Raw genomic sequence first — 25,230 nt, forward strand, 5'->3', positions numbered from 1 at the left:
CGGCTGAGGATTATCTTGGTGTTGTCTTTCTCACATTTTAAGTCTTTACTTTTGTTTACCGTTTTGTGTTCACACCCTCTCACTCATCTCTCTGCGCATTAGAAAGCATGTTACCATGTTGCATAAATTGTATTAAGGCAAAATGAAACAAGAAGAGGGAAGTAAACTTCAGTTTTGCTGCTGTCCAAATGAACTCAAGCATACAAAAAAACTGAATTCACTCTCTCCTTTAGAAATCCTCTGACAAAGACACACACAATCAGGACTGAATAGGCCTTTTTCACAGCAGACCTTTTGATTTGACATAATGAGAAAAGCACAAGTGTCATTATTAACATGACCAAAGGCTTTCTTCTGTAACCCAGTAAAACATGGCGGTGAGGCAGGGAGCAAGAATGCACAACAGCAGGACCTTGAAATCAAAGCAGCTACATGGAAAAGAATTCATTCTATTATTTACACCTGTGCTTTTCCTCCTGTGACCCGTCAAAAGATCTGTGTGAAAAAAGAAAAAATAGAAGAGAACTGCAGGAAACTCATCTCGCCAAAGCAGAAATGTGATTGAAAACTAATAGAAATGAATGAAAGTGGGATATTACCAAGCTTTCTTCTTTCTCAAAGTATTATCCAAAAGCATGAGATGCAGTGACCGCTCACAGGGCCAGGTGGTGAACTACTGCAGCTGATACCACACGGGTCAGAGCGCTGCCACTCGCTAACTGTCAACTAAACGCAAGTAAGCAAGTTAGTTGACCTTTAATTGAAGAGACACATTTTAATAGATCATTTCACTGATTTAAACAGTGTTGGGGGGGGCTTACCGTGTGTTCACAAAACTGGAGCCAGGAGGGGCCCCATGTTCAAAAACCAAACCAAAATAAGCCACAAAAAGAGTCCTCTTGAATGCCCTGCGGCAGATAAAACACGATGAAGTGCCCTCTACAGTGGCCCATTGTGCAAAAAAAAAAAAAAAGCGATAAAGAGTCCTCCGGGTATCCATCCAGTGGAGAAAACGTGATGCAAAGCACTAATGGATGCCCTTACATATTTTTTTTCACCCCTGCCCGACCACTGATCTCTGAAAGGGCTGAGTGTAATTTGAATTTTTTCAATAGCTAACAGCTAACATCCAGCACTGACACCAGGCAAGCTATATTTCAACGCCCAGGTTTGCAGAAGATAAACATGTTTCGCCAAATTCTCCATGCTTCAGTGTTTAATCTTGTCTCAACACACACAGCCACGCAGGAACCTTATCTAATAAAACACAGTGTAAAATGAAAGCTAACCTCCTTCCTCATTTAAAATTAGGAATAATAAGTAAAGACTATGAATCTGAGCAAACATTCAAAGCTAATTATTCAGACATTTTTGGATACTTGTATACAGGAAGCAGAGCCACAGTACAGACACATATTGAACATGGATGACATGTCTGTGTGTGTGTGTGTGTGTGTGTGTGTGTGTGTGTGTGTAGGTGTGTGTGTGTGCGTGCGTGTGTGTTTTGTGTTGTTAGGTGATGCAATCACCTTTGCCTTGGTGTGCAAGCCCCAAACACTCATCGTGCCCCACACGCAGCTGACTGGCTGATGTAACCCGTGCGCCCCTGCGGTTGAGCTGGGAGCTCCAGCAGTACAGTCCTTCCAAATGATGCATCAAGCTGCATTTACATCAGGCCACTGTATCAACCAAGTCTCCCAAACGAACACATTTTGCCTGAATATTGGTCATCTGTTTTCCTGGAGCTGCTCCAGCACGGCTCATCACGCTCGCATCGCTGTGGATGATGTGGCTTACATTTTTCATCATAGCTGAATATTTTTCATCACAGCTGAAAGCAGAGCAGGGTCAGAGGTCCGAGGAATGTTTGCTCTCTGCACAGGACGCATCACTGTGTCCTCAGAGAGTCCGAGTAGGGATCCGACCTGCTGCTAAATACTGACATACTCTACTGCATGGTCCAAGGGAAGATGTGTGGCCCTTTATATGATTATTACAGAGAAACGAAGCATCATCTAGCAGAAAGTAATGCACAATCTTAACATAACTTCAATATGATTATAACTAGTGCTGTCAAAAATATTGCGTTATTAAGGCGTTAACGCAAATCAATTTTAACGGCGTCATTTTTTTTTATCGCGCGATTAACATTCTTTGTGACCTAGTGAACTTGTAGTTTTTTATAAGCTGTGGCCACTGCTAGTAACGTTACAAAAACTATAGGATCTGATTGTAAACCGGAAACAAAACAATAGGCACGCCCCACGCATGTTTTGGTCTCGCCTGCTCGCTAGCTGTGAAAGTGTAGGTGGATGTCAAGCGCGAGACGCCGAAATGGATGCGAACAAGATTCTGAGTAGAAAGTTTAGTTTCAAAAAGTTGCCCGATGGGTCGACTGACAAGACCAAAGTTTGGACAGAGCATATGGATACCGCAAATAAAAACAAGCTTACTGCAGCCACAGCCAAGTAATGTTCATTCTCTCTGGAGAGAAATAAGAGGCTGCGTTGATCAGCCTCTGGTGAATAAACAGAAGAGCACCATAGTCTGACTGCTTGTATGTTGAAAGGAAACTTAAGAAAGGAAAGTTTAAGCCATGGTTTAACTGCACTATAGCCTGAGTCCTAGTTTACAATGATGTGCACTTTGTAACTTTATCTTGTATCACCCTGTTTTGATCCCTTAGAAAGGCTTGTTGAAGGGGCTTTTTTGTAACCAAGTATTTATTTTTTCTCATCTGTTTATTGACAGCGTTAAATTGTGAGATTTGATTCATTCAAATGTGAATGACTGCTCAAAGTGAGAATGTTAGTGTGAAATAAAACACTACATATTGTTTTCAATAAAAAACATTTGCACAGAGCAAGCCTATCTACTTTTCCATGTTGATAACAGTATTAAAATGATAATTAATGGGAGATTTAGAATAGATAAAAATGTACGATTAATTTGCGATTAATCGTGAGTTAACTATGACATTTGTGCGATTAATCGCAATTAAATATTTCAATCCATTGACCTGCACTAATTATAACCTTTTAATTGTCACCTCAAATCAGTCATAAACTACTGAGGAAGCACACACTCATACAATTTCTGTATAAAATTCAAAGTTTCTCTTCCCGCTGTTAAAAGCCTGTTTGGACACATTTATGAAAAACATTGTTTAAGTGTTAACAGTCACCAACAGCTGAACCCCAGCTAGCCTATCACCTCAGCATGAACACAGGACATACTGTGAGTGGACCACCTGGAAGTCCTCAATGTTTCAGCCACTTAATAATGTCAGAAAGTGCGGTGGCAGAGAGAAGGGACGGAGAGTGCGAGAGACATTACCATCGGAGGGCGATCTTGATGGGCGTGGTGAGGCAGGAGGTGAAGAGGTCGGCCGGGAGGTCAGGGTTCATGGGCAGCAGCTCGCTGGCCTCACAGGCAGCCAGCTGGATGCAGTTCTTCATGGAGGGCGGCAGGGGCATCTGGGCGAGCGGGTGGCTGGGATTGATGGCTGCCACCTGAACAGACAAAGACATGACACTGCTTGTTTACCTTCAGTCGGCCGCAATGCGCACCTGAGCCGCACCTGAGCCACACCCAGAAATATGGAAACGGAACTAAAATCTGTCGGTGTAAAAGAACAATTAGATCTTAAATATCAAGCACGGAAAGCGACATCAGTATGAATGTGGGTGTCAGGCCGGAAACACTGAATTACTGAGCTGCTGCACAACCCGACCTATCTGAGGAAATGACTGATGGGCAGTGGGACAGGAAGAGAAGAGGAGCTGGGTGACACAACCGCACTTCAAAGAGGTGAAACTTGTCTGTGGCCTGTGCTTGTGTTTGTCAGACACAGCAGACGTGGACAGACAAACCCATTTCCTGACACTTGAAAAAAAAAAAAAAAAAAAAGCAGAGTGGAAGTGTTTCACCTAGATGGCGCTGACTGCCTGATGGGTTTCCTTGTTGGCTCTGGTATTACAGCAGCTAGAAATTGAAACGACCACTGTCGCAGAGGGTGAAATCCTGGTATTGTGTCAGTGCTCAAAGGGCTTTAGGTTTAGACACAGCAGCAGAAGAGAGGTGAGAGGACGAGAGAAGCAGACAGGATGATGAAGTTGAGATGAATACCAGATGAAACATGACATGAAAGGTCACAGACAGACAAAGAGAAGCAGCTCCAGACTGAAACACACCTCTCAGCCCAGAGAAGATGGGACACTGTGTTAAAGACACCTAAAGACATAGCCTCCATTGAAATCAGCACAAAGACAATATATTTAATGTTTGGCCTCATCAGCTCCATTGATGTAAATTTATTCTGAATTTGATGCAGCAACATGTTTCAAACAAGTTGGGACAGGAGCAACTAAAGACTGGGAAAGATGTGGAATGCTCCAGAAACACCTGTTTGGAACGTTCCACAGGTAAACAGGTTCATTGGTAACAGGTGATCGTATCATGATTGGGTATGAAAGGGGCATCCACAAAAGGCTCAGTCATTCACAAGGGAGGATGGAGAGAGGTTCACATGATTGTATAAATGATATCTGAGGATATTAAGAGATATGCAGACAAAAGGAGGCACAGAGAATAAAGAGAAACTAGAAACGAAGCAGAGCTCTTGTTTCTCGATACTTGAAGCAAAAACAACTCAGAAGTCCAAGTGTGAGTTTGTGCAAATGTCCAGCAAGCGCGACAGGTGAAGGCACTAGCACCCTGGTGCCGCCTACGCAATACTGCTCAAACTGTTGTCATTATTGTTGCAAGCTGTTTGCGCTCGACACATTTTTCACCATCTCAGAACTCCAAGAAAAGTTTTGTGCAAAGGGAAATCTACCATCCATTTCATCTCTGTCAACTCTCAGCAACAGACTTCACCGAGGCCACAAACTCACGTGTTCATGAGTGAGCTCATTCTCATTTAAAATGCATTGCATGTAGTTCCAGCTGAACATTGCCCCTCATAGACATGCTCATCTTTAGAAGCTGCTGTATTTTGTGTAACACAGTTGAAATTAGTCAAGAAAAGACAAAAAACCTCACTAAAAACTAAAAAAAATTAGCAAATGTCTGCTCCCGTTATGGGCAGCATGGGATGAGCAATAACACTGATATTTTCATTTTGCTCTTCCTCTGTTGCATAAAAACAGGAAATTTGATTGCACAAGATACAAACGTTGAGGTTTGCCACCACATATTTCCAAGCGAAACATTACCATTGACATAGTGCATGAGACATTTTGAAAACGTAATGATTATGAGATTATGTGATAGGTTATTGATCCCTGGGAGGACATTTCCCTCCTGCTGGCCCCCTTAGCAGGCGGCCTTCAGTGGTAACCAATCCTCCAGTCTCTTCTCAGAACAGAATTAGCATGTTATTTCCACACTCTGGTACGCCTCACTCAATACGTACACACATGAAAAACGGAGGAAACTTGCATATGATGTAAAACTTTAATTAAATTTGGACCTCTTGACTATTTATGTGCTCATTGTGCTGTTGTACTGTTGATTTGTTTGCTGGGAGTTCAATATGGTTTCGGTCTTTTGCTGAGTAGACTTTAATGAGCTGTGGGTCTTAATGAAGGCAGCAATCCAAGACTTCCCTTCATCACTGCTGACTGCTTTGGGTTGCGGCTTTCACTTTGCAGCTCTACCTAATTTTGGTAAAGAATTAGGGACGGAGATTATTATTATTTTTACTTTTATTGCTTCTTGTCTGAAAAGGTCTATTATTCCAAGAAACACTGCTTCTTGCTTCATGTTTCTCATCATTTTTAACTGACTCTGAGTCTGTTTGGAGTTCACACGCACAGTGAATGTCAAGCAATTTCACAGTCAGGAAGGGACGTCCAAGCTAAACCACGTGATCAGTGTCAGGGCCAATAATGGCGTTTGTTTTTTTTCTTTTGGGCTTTTCTAGCCTTTATTATAGAGACAGCTGAAGGAATGACAGGAAAGGGGGTAGAGAGAGGGGGGACGACACGCAGCAAATGATGACACTGCAGAGGACTAACAGCCTCGATATGGGGCGCACACCCTACCAGCTGAGCTATAGGGGCGCCTCAATAATGGCATATTTTAATGGATCAGTATCAGCTTAAGTAAAACCAATCAAATGCTGATCCTTTCTTTACTTTGATGTGTTCAGTTCACCTCCACCTGCTATTTTTGATGAAGGCCAGGCTCTATGCTGCGAGTATTTCAGTATTGTCCGGCACTAAAAACTGATTCAGTTGTTTCTACTCTCTCTTTCTTATTAGCAAAGATCAGTGTACAAAACAGTGAGGCAGCAGCCTCTCCTTTTCAGCCGGCATGGATCCTCGTTTGGCAGACTTGGCTGACTGACAGACTTCGGCTGCGGCAGGTCGGATCAGCAGTCGCTAATTCTGTGAGCAACCTGATGACAGGACGAAATGAAACGCTGCTGTTGTGGGTTTTTGTTTCCACTCCATGTTTCTGATGTTCAAACAACTCCAACAGAGACATACATCTCTCATACATAATCAGTCACAAAGTAAGTAAATACAAGGATATCACCTGACTCGGCATCAGTAATTTTAAAGGACTCTGTTCAGGAACATGATTGAGACATCCCTACTGTCAGGGCTTCATATATTTCCTTTTAAAGGTCACCTCACCTGCAAAAAGTCTGAGAAATTATTACATGACCTTTGGTAGTGCAAAAGGGTTCAGGATGTCAGGGAGAAAGAACTGAGGCGCCATATCACAAGATGAAGGCCATATATTAACGAGCCAATTATTATTAACAACACTATTGATCAAAGGTGAGGCACACCAAGACATGGCGGATGTCGCTTGTCAGGTGACAGTGATCTATAGATTGATCGCATCATATGTTGGCTTTACGGTAATTAGTCAGCATGTCAGTGTAAAGAAAAGACAACTCTGAGTGGGAGGTGTGTGGGAAAACTCACAGGAGAGCAGACAGCGCTGCTGCTCATACACTGGGCTGCTGGCTAATCACCAGCTGGACGTGTTTTCTCCTCTTCCTGTGGTGGCAGTAGCTCAGTCTGTGGGGACTTGGCTTGGGAACCAGAAGGTGTCCAGAGCTGGAACAGAGTGTGAGCCTTGTGCAAGGCACCGAATCACCCTGACTATGTGGCAGCCCCCTCGCTCTGACATCTCTCCACACCTTAATGCATGAGCATAGGGGCTGTTTGAGCATGTGTGTCATTTCTGCCAGAGGAGTCAATAAAGTATGCCCTCCTCTTCTTGCTCTGCCGGCAGTGTAATACCAAAGCATTACCATCTCTGTCCCACAGTTTGGCGACCACTGCATGAGGACTCAACATGTGACCCACCATTTGGGGAATAATTGCATTTAATTGATTTTATTGACTTTGGTTTTGTCTGCTCTTTGAACAAATCCCTGTTACAACTCTTGGCATATTATTTGAGCTGGTAACCAGTTCCAATGCAGAACCAGTTTTCAATACCCAGTCCTATCAATGACGCACTTTCCAACAGTTCCAATGTGCCAATTTCAGTTTAATTGAAACATTTGTGAGGATGAATAAATCGGCTTTGACCACATGTTGCAAACCTGGCCCAGCTCACTGTAGATGCAATAACTGTGTGTGTGTGTATAAACTGCAAACTGTTACTGTAGGACCTCTTGAAGAGCCGCAGACACCCCTAACAGCTGTTTGCTGCAGCGGAAAATGTTGCATCAAGTGCTAAAACTCTTTTTGTGTTTGCGAACACTTTGGGGGCTTCAGGCACGAAGGCTGCGCAGGAGGAGGGGGGGAGAAAGCTTCAGAGGGCCTGGCAGAAAGTGTTAAACACACTAAAAGTCCTGTCATTAAGCATCGTTAGACATATATCCTAAGAACATACACAGAACCCACCCAACAGCTTAAACTCGAGCCCAAACACGGCAGCAACACACCGGGGGTCCTGAATGTAAACTACCCCCTCTGCCTCCCAGCTCGCTGCCTGCTGTACCTCAGCATCTGATGCAAGGTGGGGTAAGCCCCCACGACCCGAGGCGAGCACGAAGGAGACGTGCTCGTCTTTCTGCACCCGGAGGGTGAACAGAGTCAATTTTATAGAATGAGACAAGAAAACAAAGACAACCAATGACTGAGCAGGCTGCCTGGGAAACAACACAAGAAAAAATGTCATTCCTCCTGTAGGCTTTGAAAAAATCACTTGAAAAAAGCAACAAAAAAAGTCAAGAAAGCATCTGAATTCTATTCATAAAAATGCCATGACCTGATTCAAATGTTCAAGTCGGTCTCCAGTTAAGCTAATCAAACTGCAAAAAAGGCTTGTGATGAGGCACTGTAGATTTATGTAATGCCTCCCTCCTCCTGTATATACTGCAATGCCTTCCTGCTCTCTACTAGTCCAATAACTCATTAGCTGACTCCATAATGTGTGCTGGAAGAGAAGCTCAGATCTCACTATTTACAGAACAACTCTTTAAGGAGAAGAAACACACATGAATAAATCATGATATTAAAAATACACAAGAATAGTCTTAATTAATTGGGGGGGTTGGGGGGGTGGGGGGGTGATAACGTATGTAATTGTGCATGTCTTTTTTCCATCAACATGCATATTTCATTTGTCTTTGAAATGCTCGCAGGCGTGAGTGGGAGCCTGACTATTGCTGTGCGGATGGATCCGTGCCAATCTTCTTGTAACATAATTCCTCTTCTCTGCCTCTAATGAGGAAAATGTCGACTCGCGAGCACAGACATCACAAACAAAGCGCCGTGTTTCTAAAGCCTCTTGTTGTGTCAACCTAAGAAGAACATTGTCTCCTGAAAATTTGGAGAAAGTGTGCGACGGCGTGCCGCAGTAATCCTAATGGTAAATACGACAACACTGCCAGCGGAGGCTGATTAATGCCAAGCATCCACTGTAATTATCACATTAGCATATTGTAATCTCACAAATTACCATGAAAATCACCATGACAGCTTTCTTTTCTCTCTCTTCCATTGGGGATATCAGCCTACAATTTAATTTCTAAGAATTGCTGTTTTTAAGAAGTCACACTAATTCATAAGACTAATCCTCTGAGACCAATCACAGCAGAAGGGCGTAGTCATGCACGTGCACGCAGGGCCAGCAGATGCAACTCTAGTCAAGAAATACATTTTACAGATGCACAGTGCATTAATTATTCATTCAAATGGTAGAAGGAGCCTGTGGAGGTTTAAAGTGAGCATCCTGGAAATGCAAGCAACACAAATACCTACCCTACAACACACATACATACAGACACACAAACAGACAGATAGACGCGTGCACACACGCGTGTGCTCTCACAACCTAGCTGTGCGTGCTGCAGGGTACACACACACACACACACACCTTTTTCCGTCCCGCAGCTAATGCAGTGAGCATGTTTGCTGAGTGCACGCAGGAAGTGATGAGATATTTAAAAGGAAGCAGGTGGCCCTATAATAGAGCACTCAGAGCAGACACCCACACACACCCACAGACACTGACTGACTGATAGACTGCAGGAGGAGGCTGATATGGTGCCGTGGAGGAGTGATAAAACGCCTCCTCCTTTCAAATCTCCCCTTCAGCCGCTTTCCTTCATGCTCTTGTCTTCCTCAGCATCACTGCCTCCTCAGATACGGTCCCTGCTGAGATCAGGCCTGTTGTGCCGTGTCAAATGGGTGCATCGTGCATGTGTCAACAGGGCGCATTTAAAAATGGCTGCCAAAGTGTGTGTGTGTGTTTGTGTGCGTCCTGTGCGCGCTACCTCTTGGGGCCACCCTATGTGCATGCGCAGAGAGTCGCGACGAGCATGTGGGCGACGTGGGGGACTCCCTGCGTGGATCATTTCCTGCATGATTAAAAAGTCTCTGGAAGTCGTCGCCTCTCTCACTCATCTCCCATTACCCCTCCCCGCTAAATGCTTCCTGTGTGAGTGATTGAGGAGGCTAAGCACTCAGGTGGAAAAGTCAGATTGCTTAGGGACATTATGCAACTTCCCCCACTAACAGGGGGACTTCCTCCGTTTATTCTCTTCTGAAACCCCGAGGCTACCATCTTTAAATAAATACATTTTGAGCAGCCATGCAGCTAATACCTTTGGAGTGCGCAGTGTGCCCTGCTTTGAAAGAGCAAAATATTGGCTCTAAAAATGACTGATCAAATGTTTGTACACTCTTGCATCAGGCACACAGCATCTCAAAGCTTACGTCAACCATCGCCACTTCACAAGCTTTAGGCATTAAAGCTAAGGTTTGGCTAGAATTTCACTCAACTGACAACAGAAAGCTGGAGCTGAAACTCACCCTGGCTGCAGCCTTGGGAGAACCCCTAGTGGCCCATTACTCAGTAACCCTTGTACGATTTAGCTCCAAAACCGGGTCGTTTGTGCTCCCCTGACCTCCCGTCCCCCAGCCTCCTCACTACTTCTATTCCACTGAAAGCCTACCATGCTCATATTTTTGGAAAGAAAGATTGGAGGGTCAGTTCACTGTCAATATGTGGTCCTAAAATCCAAAGTAAAAGCTCAGTTTGTAAACGGTGAACTTTCAGTATATTTGCTTTTCAAAATTGTCAAACAACAAAAAGTATAGTTCCAGGTATATTCATTTGACCCCGGCCGTTATTGTGTTTTGCCACCACAGGAAAGAACCAGACAACGCTGTCAACAGCAGAGTTGTTGTACCAACAGTTCTACACCTGAACATCTGGACCTCTGGACCTGTAGTTCTACTCCAGCTTGTGCCACCTACACTCAAGAGAAGTAACAGCAGTAGCCATTTAGGTGCAGACATGCTGCTGCTGCGAGCCATCTAGAGTTACAGAAAGTCATTTCTGCTGCAGGAATGAGAGTTACACTGATTTGTTCTGTTTTTTCACAGCTGCTGTTTGTTTATATGTCTATGTATGCTTTGCTAACAGAAAAGTAGCTTAGCACATCTGGTTCCTGAAACCAAAAAATAAATCTTTGTGATATTTAACAAACTCAGAATAGTGACTTTAGCCCTGACGGTGCAGCCCTGCCATGACCTCCACAAACTCGAGCAGAAGCGAGCAGGGAGGCGGAGGGTGGAGAGACACATGTGATGAGTCCTGTCAAACACTGCGGCAACTCAGCAGTTTAGCTGCTGCCTTCACCTTTACTTCAACGGGAAACGCAGCGTTCACAGTGGCTCCTCTTTGCTCTCGCTCTGCCTCCCATCTCTCTGCTCCGTACTGTTCATCCTGTACCTTTCTCTCTCTCTCCCTCTCGTTTTCCAGCTAATCTACAGTCTAGCTGAAAGTTCTCCATGAATAATTGAGATGAATGACAGCCCCATCTCATTAGGGATTCACATAACATGCCGTAGCCGGGAGAGAAAAAAACGTAATAAAAAGATGAAGCGGTAAAAGGACTGGGGCTGGTACCGCTGTGTATCTGAGCGAATCAGTGAGTGTGTGTTTGGGGGAGGGGGGGTGATTGTGCTCCTTGGACCAACTCATGATTCAGATCCAGATGCCCATTTGATTGGCTGGATCATCAGGACCTGATTTTTCAACAAGAGATGATTAAAGATGAGAATCATGAGCCAACACTCGGTGACACCACTTAGGTCCACCTTGTAAATACAGTATATATATGAGTGTGTGTGTGTTGTGTGTGTGTGTGTGTGTGTGTGTGTGTGTGTGTGCGTGTGCGTGTGTGTGTGTGTGTGTGCGTGTGTGTGCATATGACAGATCACCCACTTTGCCACTAATAACTCATAAATACCAGCAGTTCATTTCGCCCTGTTTGCCTGCACACCAACTGTGTGTCTTTGTATGACAACCCTACACCTAATTCATGTCTATGATGTTGTGACATGCAGTAAACAATTTGTGTGTTTGTCTGCACGGCTGCCCACCTCCAGCTCCTGCTCCCTCTGCAGGGCGAACTGTTTAAACGACTTGACAATGATTCCCGCGTTGGAGCAGTCATAGACAAAAATGGACGGGCTCCCCATCCACGTCTGCAGGTCGTAGATGGACAGCGGGATGTATTGGGTGTAGTTCTAAAAGAGAAAAAGAGAGAGATGAGAAGGAAAGAAAGAGAAAATGTCAGAGCGAGAGAGACGGTGCATCATGTTATTGCTGACAACTCACTTTTATAGATTTGTGTTTAATTATTAACCCGTCATCTGTTTGATGAAGAGTGTGAGTGGAGCAGAGGGGGACAGAAACCGTTGAAAAGAGAAAATTATAATGAGGGAGAGTGGGCGAGACACAAAAATGAGGATGATGGGAACACAGAAAGATGTAATAAATCTCATAACCATGGTGCTATAAAGGTGTCATGCCCTATATTTAATGGAAAATTTGGTTCTACACCTCTTCCCCTGACACAGCTTCAACACAAAATCCCCACTGATGGTCTGTTTCAGCAGCCAGTGACACAGCAGCTCCATTTTATAGGGAAAGGAAGAAGTATAAGGAGTAATATGTGGAGGAGAAGGAAGGAGAACAGCGGAGAGGAGAGGACATAAGACCCGAGGGTGTGCTGGGGACGTGGAGGCAACAGCGAAGCCCAGACAGCAGCGGTGCATCATTATGAGTGGGTGCTTACTTATAGGACAAGCTGGAGAACAACTTGAGGATTTTAAGTCCGATTCAGAATCAGTGAGTGTGCTCCACCCTAAGATCACGGCATGCAGGTACGCTATGAAGAACTTCCATGTTTGGCTGTTAAGTCATCTGGTACTTTCTGGCCACTTTTCCTGATTCCCAGGCCCCTTTTGAGGAGCTCCCTTTGTTTACTCCATTTCAACAATTTCAACTGCAACAATGTCAGCACATCTTTCTCTGAATTATTTGACTTCTTCTGTATGGCTTAATTTCTTTTCCATTATTATTTATTTATCACTGCATTGAATACCAGAAGTCCACACACACACACACACACACACACACACAGTTTAGCAGCTTTTGGTGTTTTAGCACTGTGATTAGCTGTTTTTTTCTCCTCTTATTTGTTTTGTCTATGTGTTGTAGGGGTGGGTGGTACAGTATGCGGGTTCATCACTGTCACTGGTGTCACGCTCCGCCTTGACCATCCAGAGGGTTTTAGCTACAATAACATGCAGGTAGAGGGCTGTGCACGCACTCATAGAACTGACTTACACCCAGTAACTAATCTTTTCCTCACTGTAGTGCCAACTCCTGCAACACACAGGCAAGGAAGGAACCACTTATTCTGTTGCTGGCTGCAAGAACCAACACAGAAGTCTTCATCTAATCCCACCATCTGAGTAATTGAAGACCCAGTGGATTTTGCGGGAAATGTCCCCACAACAACTGGAAGACTCCGAGGCGCTAAACATTTTACTTTGGCCTGTTGGAGTATTTAATACTGAGAGACAGTCAAGAGTACTCAACTCTATTAGTAGCAGAGAGTTAAAGGGCTGACAGTGTCCTCTCTCATGTACTGTGGTTCCAGGAAATCACAGCCCGACACTGAAAAGTGACTGATTACATCACAAATAGTCTCGAGGTTCGAGTAAAGAGAACTTTACTGCTGAACAGTCTTGACAGGGTGTCTGGGAAGATGCCTTTGCCTATGTCGGTTTGCACGTGGGTGTGTGAGGTGGAATAAATGTAAGAAGAATATAATGCAAACAAATGGTTAATAGTTCACTGTAAAAGCTTCACTGCTATGTACAGCACTGACACAAATGGAATTAGGAGCCACAGAAACACTTATTTATCAAAGTAGGCAGAAATGAACAATACATTTCCTGCTGTGTGACTTACACGCAATATTGAGTATTTGGGCAAACTAGAAATACAGCCAATGCTAACAGTGTGTAATGTGCTTAAACATATCAATACAACAAGCTTGCTATATGAAATGATTGAACGGGCACACTGAGTGTAGCACAATTACACACAAGCTCTGCACAGGTGAAAGCCAACATCACAAACACTGAGCTGCCCTTCGCTGGGCTCAATTAGCATCACTGGCAGCATTGAACAAGAAAGGAGCAAATGGTCCTCATGGCAAACAAGGACTTACAGTTCAGTGGACGCGCACAAAAGCAAAGGCCAAGGCAGGAACACCCATATTAGACCTCAACTCGTTGCTGGAATAGTCAGAATAGCCCAAGAAGTCCCGGCCTTTTAACAATTAGTTTGTGTTTCTTCAGCACTGCTGTTGCAATTTTGCTCATTTTGCCCACTACTGACGTTACTTCGCATCCTGGTCTCCTGTTCCTGAATGTACTGTTGATCTTCATGTATCCTGAACATGTTTCTCCATTTCTGAACACTAATGCTCCAAATGAATGCAGGAAACACATGCAGGCCATGATACACATGTGATTGGACAGCTGAAATTATATCAGTACTCTCTGGACGAGTCTCTGTAAGGCTGTTAAGAGCACGTAATGAAAGTCATATCCAATAAGATCCAAGATTAATAAAATCACATAACCCATCCTAGAGGGACACAGTGGGAAAGGCAGGGCACAGATATTGTCGGGGCTAATTACTTTTGCACCTATTTTCTTTTTTTAAGAATGGAGTACATACTGCAGCTTATATGAGGGCCTTCAGTGACTGTGTGTATCATAATCTTCTTATATGGCTTTACATTAAGAATATGAAGCAATTACATGCCCCATGAATCGCTGAATGACCTCCACAGTTCAATAAATGCAATTGAAATGTAACAAATGGGTTTTATTCATGTGAGCAGAACTGGACTACTTCAGTGTCTATACTCTCTGAGGCTTGGCGCTTTAGTGCGCTAATCACAGTGACAGCACCGTGTTTAATGGGCTGTTCTTGCCTCTGCTTATTTTCACTACATTATAATTGCATTATTAATGCGAACGTAAACAGAAATCGTAACATATCGCAAAAGATGTGAACTCATGTCTTGAACAGATTTCTCATTTGTGTGAGTGGTACCTTATTAAAGACCCAGATCTCTCCGTTGACGGTGGGCCGCGGCACCCCGTGGCCATTGTAGTGGAAGAGGACTCGCTCCTCCTTGGCGTTACGTCTCAGCGACGTGCACAGCTTCTTCACCTCGTCCACCGTGGGGTCCAGACTCTGTTTGTAACGCGCCTGAAAAACAGGACAGAAGAGAGGGAAGGTGTCAGTGTGATTACTTTACAGCTTCAATTCATGTTTCTGGCATTTTACTGAAATCCGAACCACACTGCATCTCCCAACCAAGACATTTTGTGACGTGGCGTTTTCCATACCATAGTTATATTTGGTCAGGATTGCTCAGGTAACAAAGGAGTCATGGACATGTGTATTGCAGATAGGGTTTAATAAAACTCACCACTTATCATGCCTGTAAATACGAAGAGATGCTAAAAGAGGAGAAGACCAAGCCCTATTCCTATACCTAACCCTATTCATCATGTTAAATGATGCAGTTCCTGCCGGTGCTGGAGGGGTTTAGATGAATGTAACATACAGCAAACAATACAATGGGGAAGGGGAGACGCCTGTAAGAATACATCCAGACATTCATCTCTGGGTGAATGATAGATCATGGCCGTGCGGGGAATCATCCTGGTGGTTTTCATGACATATTTCTTCATGTTGTGTGAGTCACAAAGCATCATCTGACGGAGGAACTGGGGGTAGAGAGTCACTGTGATCCAAGTTATTTACAGAAACAAGACTTACTGTGCAGCTGTTTGTTGTGATTATAGACGTTAAAAACACACTGTTGCTTACGTCATGGTCATTATTCTCCTTTAAGTAGGGCTCCAAGATATCAACTAAACAGAATGGATTTTTAGTTTTGACATGTCATTATTTATATACTTTCACATTGAAAGGTACAGTAAGTAATGCGTAAAGGAAACAGCTTGACATGTCTAGCTAGCAGGCAGCTCGGAGCCTCATCAGATGGTTGTGCACAACAGAAGAGCCTCATACAGTAGCACTGCACTGACATTTAAAAGCCAAGAAAATGGCTGAACAGATCAGGAAACAGAACAACTTTCCTGTTGCAAAACTGAAATAACTTGAGTCCAGTTGCGCTCGTCAAACTCCACAGTTTCAAGTTCACATTCATTTCAGCCACGTTGTAATGCGTAGTTAGTGTTTCCTACAGGAACGCTCACTGTTTACTCAGTCTTTTCACCTGTTATCAGGAACAGATGGTAAAACAGCCTCATCTAAAAGCCCTCTAAATACACCGACAGTGCTACATACACGCCGAGTGACCGAGGAACATCAGGCAAGTGAATAAACAGATTCAAATGCTTCAATACAAGCAGTTAACATCCCATCATGCTCCGTGTTGTGTACAAAAACACTGACCAGCCCCAGCTGACCTCAATTCTGGACCAAGATGGAAAGAGAAAAGATTTAAGCAACTTCATACTTCAATGAAACGACTCCAGAGGACGTGATCTTTTCCAGGATGACACTGACTCATAAAAACATTTAGAAAAACTATGTTTTTCCACGAATTTGCTCCACATCTGTGTGTGTTCATCACTTTGTACCTCTGTGAAATTGCAAACCTTTTATAGTACATTTAATCAAAGGTGTTGCCTCGAAATATTTCACCCACAAACTGGTATTATTTTACATTAGCAGGCTGCACTGTGTTTGTTTGTTGGCTGTACAAACTGATCCATGACCAACAGGAAAAAAACTAATTATGAACAGTTCTACTGCACATTATTCAAAACACTAAGGCCCAAATAAAAAAAAGAAAGAAATAATCCAAACTTTCTCTCAGGTTTAAGAGAAAAGGTTTGCATAGAAAATGTGACATTTGGAGCACGCTGTCTTTGGTGCAGCCCAAAAATAAGGATCTGACTCAGTTAAGAAGTGACTAAGGAGCAGGCAGACCTGATGGAGGCATTTTGTTTGCAGTGATCATATCAACTCAAAGACATTGTGCTTTGAAAAATGGCAAACCCTATCAAATCCTTTAATGCTTCTGAACGATGACGATTTCAGCTCTCTGGCATGGGCGGAAACACAAGTGCTACCAAAGCAGAGTAAATTGTGGGTAAACAAGGAAGCTTTTACAAGGTTTTACACCTTCCAGTGTGAACATTAAACAAGCTGTCGGGAGTAGGAAGGGTATTAAATATGACACAATATAGTACCAGTTGTGCAAACATCTGTTACGACGCTGTTGTACAAATCAGGCACAGAGCTGCTTTTTCAGTGCACGTAAACAAACTAAGACAGAATGCTGAGTTTGAGCTGGTGCTTCTGTGGCTCCACGGCTGTCAACTTGTTTTCTCCGCCACCTGTTGCTTACTTTAGATCATTCTTGTCTGGTTTTTAGATTTTAGAAGTGTGAAGTCAGCGTGATGCTCGTGCCTGTACCCCGGTGTGTGCGCAGTGTGAAAAAGCTGCTCGAGAAACTTTAAACAATTGAGAGTTGGAGACGCAGGACATGTGCATTGTTTGTGCTCCTTCGGTTCATTAAATAAAGTGTTTGTATGTGCGTGGACGGAAGGGACACAGAGGTGTCAACTAGTTATGCAACAGAAAAGCGCCCGGTTAGACCAGTCTGAATCATTATCACACTCGCCAAAGCCTTGCTGTTACATAACTAACATGCCTTTTACCGAACAGCCTGCCTCCTGTCAAATGGCTTTGAATCACAGGGGAGACCATATTTTAACCTCAGCTTCTCACAAAACCTGCAACTACTCAACCTGATGAAAAACAACAAGACAAAGACTTGATTTGAATCGGATTTCAGGAAATAAACAAAAGGATACCAATTTGAGATATCCGTCAAAATCTTTATTTCTCTGGGCTGCAGAAAAAAGCAAGCTACAGACTCATGTGAGAGACAGGAGTAGAGTTTAGCCTGTTTTAGTGAGAATTCTCTTTTTTTGGATTGGTTCTTCTTTAAAATGGCTGATAATGCTGTTTGCTTCCAATACAAACTCAAAATGTTGACATGTTGTCCTGATTCATTCAGTATAAAATCCATCTTTACAGCACTAATTTCATCAGCACATCAAGCCATTTTGCTTTGAGTGTCGGTTCTCGAACAGAGATCCTGTTTTCATTCCAGTTGCTCTTGAGCTACCTTCAATGAGCCTCCACTGACGTGTCACATTAAAAGCCTTCTCTTTTTTTTTTGATAACTTCACTAATTCCTCCATCTCTCCGTCACAAAATAGAGCAAAACAAACAAATAGCAACATTTCCACATTAAAAATGTTTGCTGAACCATTTATTTTTCTCTCTAACCAATAATAAAGGAAAAAATGTTCCGACAAATCATTTTGTGTATCTCCGCTGGCCTGGTTAGCTGCTGGCCATCATATCAAATACACAGCTTTCAGCCGTACCCCACTTTGTATAAACACATGTAGCTCACACTTAAAACTATGCTCATTTTTTCCAAAATAAATTGCTGAAATCACTCCAGCGGTGCCATCTTTCCAAAACTTTTAATAATCTAAAAAGGCATAATTCCACCTGCTCCTGGTAGGATTTTAATTAGGAGCATCAACAGGAAGCGAGGACTTTCCTGAGAGCAACTTAACCATGCTACGAAAATCACAAGGTAGACTGGAAAGATTTTAATTCAACACTGAATTAAAAGAGTATTTTATTTTATTTACTTTTATTTGGGAATTCACAGCATACAATTTATAGCAAAAACAAACCTGCTTTTAAGAGTCCCCATGTCCTCTGTATAGAATTTATGTGACAATGCTAACATTGCTGCAGCTGAGTGATTATCATCTAAATAATGTGAGATGCTGTAATCCTAATTATTAATTGTGATTTGTTGTCCCAATTTGGGAAATAAAATTATCACTTGTTCATTGTTCGTCATATCACACATCCTACAGAGGCCAATCTGAACAGCCCTTTATCAAAGACGCTACATTTCAGCTTCCTGTATCTGGATGAGCTTGAATTGCAGCGTGACAGCGGGGCTGCTTGGCTGATTGGGTATAATCAGATAAGAGCGTTTGAAACCCAGAGACAAAGCGCTCATCCTGATGATATCAAGTGGTATCTGAATGACATAATGGTGTTAGTGAGGGGCTTCCAGTGATGGAGGTATACCATTTGAAATCAGAGCTTGTATGGAGGGGTGGGGAGGTGGGGGGTCGGATTGTATTTGGAGGCTTTAGCAAAGCTGTTCATTTGCATTCATGACAGTCAGGCATATTACATTCAAGTGGCATAGAGAGATTCATATGTATGAGGAAGACACCTCAGAGAGTACATTTAAGTGTGTGTGTGTGTGTGTGTGTGTGTGTGTGTGTGTGTGTGTGCGTGCGTGCGTGCGTGCGTGCGTGTGTGTGTGTGCGTGCGTGCGTGTGTGTGTGTGTGTGTGTGTGTGTGTGTGAGTAAAACTTGACTCATATCCTCCATTAACCACCTTGACCTGAAGGAGGAGCTCCAGCCTCCTGTGGGGACCGACTCTCTCCAGAGGTTGACACACACTGCAGCTGTCTGCCGGTTGCTTCTTTGCCTCACACCACCTCTACAAAACATCTCCATTATATCCATCAAGGCCACAGGAAACAAACTCTTTTTAAAAGTGTGCTCTGTGCCGGCTTTGTTGCCATTCATCATCGTGTCATTTACTGAGAACAGGCGACCTTTTCAAAGCACCATAAGCATTCAGGATGCAATTAAAATACAGACTGTTAAGCTGTAAGATATAGTAGGAGCCACTCTGGCTGTCACACACATCAGGCTGCACTTTAGACAACAAAAAAGGCAATGTCTGTGGTGACGGCAAACAACTGGGTGCAAGTTAGAAAGTCGAGCAGCATTTGAAGTTACCATCATGATAAAGCACTTCGTCTTTTAAAGGTGAAATCTGCCTGTGAACATGCATTTGCTCTGTCATTCCTCACACTGGAGACATGGAAAGCTAATACTCCAACAGAAACATAAACTACATTCATTATAACAGTGAATGTTTTAATAGCCCTAGTATACAAGCCCAAGTATACAATGTACTAACACGCGGTGCAGCTTAATGGAATGCATCCCTTTCATTACTCCTCTGAAAGAGGTAATCTGTTCAAGTTGAAGGATAACAAAAACCTCAAAGGACATGTTCACTCGGATGACACTGACAGCAGCAGCTTGCTGTCAGAGAGAGGAAATGAGCACAGTCAACCTCTGTCCCCCCAATTACCAATCAGCATGAGAGTAACACAAGGCTTGTTTGGATGTGAAGTACGCTGGACGACCAGAGAGAAACATGAAAGATGTCGAGAGACTGACGCAGGACAAGAAAGCTGAGATGAATTGTTTCAAAGCATTGCCTCTTCTTGCTGCTTTTCCCTGAGAAGATCACTGCTGACAAGAAAAGTCAGATTTCAATCACCGCTGTAGCTGATTACTGTTTCTGTAATGGCTGAATGGTTGCTGTGTTCCGTGAAAGCTGGTGCTGGCCATTACAACACAGGCAACATAACTGTAATACGGTTATTCTGGCAGCTGACAGTAAATCACGCTTAGCTTCACTGAAGGATTTATCTATCTTCTGCGGCGGCTACGAGGAGCTCAGGCAGAAGTGAGCATTATTCTAGTCTGTAAACGGACTCCATCCGACATAAATAATGACGGAGGAGTTGGAATCAGAGTGAAGCAGAAAATGCGTCCTGCTCTGCAACATGTGGGGGAAATGGTCGCCATGATCAGCACACAAATGGGATGCATTTGTTTAGTTATATATATATTAATATTTTTCCTAAAAATCCCGGGAACTGCACTTGTTTATAAGGTGTAACTTCAACTAAAACCAAAACACAATGATCATATTTCAAGCAAACCTTAACGTGCCAAGGTGAACATAACTGCATGGGTCCCCAACCTGTCCACTTTATTATTTGGTACGAATAATAACTAAGGCAAAAGAATAACATTTATGTTAATAAACATTAGAACATCGCATCGCATGACAACTCTTCATTGTATAGATCCAATCAAACAAAATTCGGTGGCAATTTGTCGTTTTCAAAGTTTTTCTATGAAGCTGAGATGGATTCCACACGGAGTTTCCATTGGGTAAAATTGGTGCCCATCCACATGTCCCGGAAGAGCCAGTCAGCCAACCCCGGGTTCGCTTAGGTTACAGTTAGCTGGTTGTCCTGCCCTGCCTTGCAGTGCTCTCAGTTAGCAGACAGCAATCATAGCAGTTGCCTCGCTTTGCATTGTTGGCTAAGTTAATATGACAGATCACGTTAGCTGGTCAAGTAATTTTGGCAAACTAGCCAGCAAACATATTCATTGCATTAGAATTTCGTTTTGCTTTCCAAAAGCACTGTCTGTCAACCGCCCTGTGTTTGCCAAAGAGACGCTGATTGTTAATGTCATCTGCATCATTCAGTGCTTTTACCAGTTTTAAATGCCAGGTCTTTGTAGAGGAGGATACCTATAATTTGGCTCCCGGTAAAATCCTTATGAACAATGAACACTGAAGGAATCCTGACCTAAAAACAAGCTGAGCACCTAGAAAAAAGCTGAGCTAACGTTCGCAGCAGCTCCTGGTGTCCTGTTTCCACCAAGGAGCGATGACGAAACACTGATATAAAGTGAAACTGCTTTTACTCAGTGTTTTTGCCGGCTTTAGTAATGGGGTTCATTCGGAGGAGGAGGGGAATTCAGCTTGTGGTAAAAACCCTCTTGAACAATGAACACTGAAGGAATCCTAACCTAAAAATAACACAGCAATGGTGGTTGTTTAACAATGAAGACCACAACCGCCGCGATCCCACGCTACTGCACAACATCGTCAAACTCTGTTTTTGGTTATTGTTTTGATTGAGGCAAGGCGAGGCTTTATTTATAGAACATTACAACAATACAGAATGTGCTTCATATTAAAAAAAGAGACATTAAAACACCAAGCATGTGCAATGCAATGGCATAACAATGAAAAATAACATATATTTATACATACCCATAATACATTCACACTCTTATACCAATACTGTTCATATGGTGGGAAAGCAAGACGGTTTTGAGCAAAGCGTTAAATGTGGATTATAGATTGCAGCATACGACAGGGAAGGTCCACGGTAACTCAAAGCACCTTTAGCAGCTCCAGATCTGATCCAGAGTTTGACCGCCTGAGAGGTCTGCCGGTACAGTCTGTGAGCAGGTCAGAAATGTACTGAGGAGCTGAACCACGCAGTGTCTTAAAAACCTATGGGAGGATTTTAGAGTGACGCCAATGAAGTGATTTGAGTACTTGGAGCCTAAAATCTGTAACAGTTTGTGTCTTCCAATTGAATGTTTTGATAAAACATGATGTTTTTGTTTTGACGGTGAAAAGAGCATCGCAGTAATCTAGTCTACTCAGAATGTACGCATGTCCTTATATCACCTCTACCACTAGACGATAATGAGATCATGAAAATGTAGCTAAAGAGGACTTTTGGGAACAGAGGTGCTCTCTACATTTGTTCAATGTCATCTTAGAAAGTAAATAGGTTGGTGATTTCTTGACAGCAAGGTATGAAAAGGGAAACTTGAAACCCAAATGACTCCAGAAATACTGCAGCCAGCCATGAGATCTGACCAGAAAAGGGGGGGAAGCAAAAGACAATTCCCCTCCAGGGATCAATTAAGTATAACTCAAATTTAGTTGAGAAAGTACAGCCCCTTTGATAAATAGCGGTGAGCGCCGGGGTGAGCCGGCGGTACTCATTTCCCCAGTGACAGCAGTCCTGCTGGGTTCAGTGTGTGCGGGCTGAGTCAGTTCACAGCAGGTCGGATGGAGCAGAGGGAGTGATGACACATCTCCATCCTTCTGCCAGCACACACCTCCTGTCAAGACTACGTTACCCCTGCAGCCATTTCTCAGTCCCAAAACTACAGCTTTCGAGGCGTGGATGATTGCACTTTTGAGGAGTTCAAAGACCAGATAGACATTGTAAAAAGTGAAAGAATCAAGTCCAGCACGTTGCCAAGAATGAAACAAAGTGACCTCCTATGACTTAGAACTTTGTGGAGGCATTATGTGTTCCAAATGGCTGATATCTGACACTGCAGTAACACACACTCATGATTTCATTTCTTCTTCATCTGTTCTTGTGTTTTAGTCTGATGCTGGAAGCGAGCAGCAGGAGACAGAAGACTGCTGCTGCAGCTGACTAAGTGACATGGGTTATGTAACTGGCAGAAGGTCCAAATGTACCCAGTGCTCATGTACTGTACATCACACAGGGTGAGATAAGATACAAAAGATTTCAAATACACTGCAACTGCTTCAAACAAGAGACTGTTTCAGATGACTTTTTGAAAACTGTTATTGAAACCTCCTTTCACCACCGTCTCCTCTAAGACTGTATGGAACATGAGCTGGGAAATCAGTGAGGCATCCTCTCTTCTGACCATTGCAAACCTCACTTCCTGCACGCTTTCGTATCAACTTCCCCTTCCCCTACTGCCGTTTTATTTACACATCCAATCATACCTTAATTCATCTTTTTCCAACATGCCCCTTAACCTTTATTTTTTTAAATCAGGGTCATGTTGGAACAGCGTACTTACAGCACTCCCACCAATACATTGTACTGCACACTGAAGATTACTTTATCATCATTATCCCATCCCATCCCATTTTCTATGCCGCTTATCCCTTTAGGGGTCGCGGGGGGGCCGGAGCCTATCTCGGCTGTCATTGGGCGAGAGGCGGGGTACACCCTGGACCGGTCGCCAGCCAATCGCAGGGCACATACACACAACCATTCACACTCACACTCACACCTAGGGGCAATTTAGAGTCACCAATTAACCTAATGAGCATGTTTTTGGTCTGTGGGAGGAAGCCGGAGTACCCGGAGAGAACCCACGCATGCACGGGAAGAACATGCAAGCTTCACACAGAAAGGCCCGACCCGGGAATCGAACCTGCGACCTTCTTGCTGTGAGGCACGCGCACTACCTGCTGCGCCACCGTGCAGCATCATCATTAAAACTGCAGCACATATGACTGATTGGCTGTGTTAGGGGCCTGAAATTAAGTCATATTTTAGGGCAAGACCGCCTTAGTCCTTGACAAATACAACTTTATTGGGTCATTGTGACCAACAGTAGGGCACCCAGGTCAAAACCAATGATGCAATAACAATGAAGGATAATCATATAATATGAAGACAAAACAGTATGCAATCAATAATAAAAAGTCTGTACTGAAAAACAGTTCTGAGTTTATTGAAACTGCTCCTGAATGTTTCACTTTTCAACAAAATGCTGTCTGATTATAAAAGGGAATGAGAAATATGAGCTTCATCAGGAGTCATTAATTACAACATCAAGTGCATCATGTTTAGGAAAGAAGCTTAAGAACACGCATACTGCCATTAGAAACTGAGTAGCATCTGCCACCATCAGTGATCAATACAAACACATTATTAGACTGTAGCCATTAATCAAAGCAATAACTAACCACAGTGAGTGACTGTGACCGTCAGTGACAAAACGTTCAAAAATATACATACAGCATTTTAATTAAACGGAGGCTCCCTGCGCTCTCCAGGGAAAATATCACACCAAACGTCCTTTAAGAAGTATGACATAATTAATATTAACAATTCCTTAGGCGTCTGCAGGCATCTCTAGAAACACAAGATAAAAAGCGTCATATCGACAGTCTTCTTGTCGATTCAGGATCAATATAATACATAAAGATAAACTGTATTTGTGTGAAAACATTTTTTGGAACTCCCTACAGCTTCGACTTCCGGCTCTCCACAGAGCAGATCCTTCTCCTGCTTGCTCCCTGCTTTGCTTACATTCATTTGTTGATATCCTTGTTTTCCTCTGACAAAAGTTTTGGAAAGTGGATCCTGGATACTTATATGTGACAGAGACTCCAATAATAAGAGAAACACAGGGCTACCAGCATATTTTTTTATCTCCCGGTACTGTATGAGCCTGAAACAGCACAAGCCTTTTTTCTGTGTCTGTGTCTGGAAACCTGGGATCAGGACACAGAGAATATGGCAAAATCTGTGAGTGACTGAGAGAAATGAACAATTCATTGATTCTGCAGCAGCCTCTGTACATGTTGCTGAAAAAGGACAGACTTTTATACACATGGTGACTTCAGCTGTGGAGCATTCTGGCACTGATTTGGCTGACTCACTGCCCTGGATGTGTCCTAACACCTGTTGAGGCTCCCAGACTAGCCTTCCCTAATGATGTTTCTTACTGGCACAGCAGTGGCAGCAGACTAAGAGCGTCCACTCCAGTCAGGGCTTGGTCTGACGTTGTCCACTACAAAAGAAAATCTAGCAA

General features: G+C 43.3%; 1 protein-coding gene across 6 annotated transcripts in view; it reads right to left on the minus strand.

The window, feature by feature from the left end:
• Nucleotides 1-25,230, minus strand: part of rptor (regulatory associated protein of MTOR, complex 1) — a 170,026-nt gene that overhangs the window by 92,869 nt on the left and 51,927 nt on the right. For all 6 annotated transcript variants that reach the window (XM_070973757.1, XM_070973765.1, XM_070973739.1 and 3 more), the window contains exons 5-7: nucleotides 14,908-15,066; nucleotides 11,868-12,014; nucleotides 3,337-3,512 (exon numbers count right to left, since the gene is read on the minus strand). In XM_070973757.1, the coding sequence (XP_070829858.1) occupies nucleotides 3,337-3,512; nucleotides 11,868-12,014; nucleotides 14,908-15,066 (482 nt within the window). The remainder of the gene's footprint in view (nucleotides 1-3,336; nucleotides 3,513-11,867; nucleotides 12,015-14,907; nucleotides 15,067-25,230) is intronic.

This window comes from Chaetodon trifascialis, chromosome 2 (genome assembly GCF_039877785.1).
Source record: "Chaetodon trifascialis isolate fChaTrf1 chromosome 2, fChaTrf1.hap1, whole genome shotgun sequence".
NCBI lineage: Eukaryota > Metazoa > Chordata > Actinopteri > Chaetodontiformes > Chaetodontidae > Chaetodon > Chaetodon trifascialis.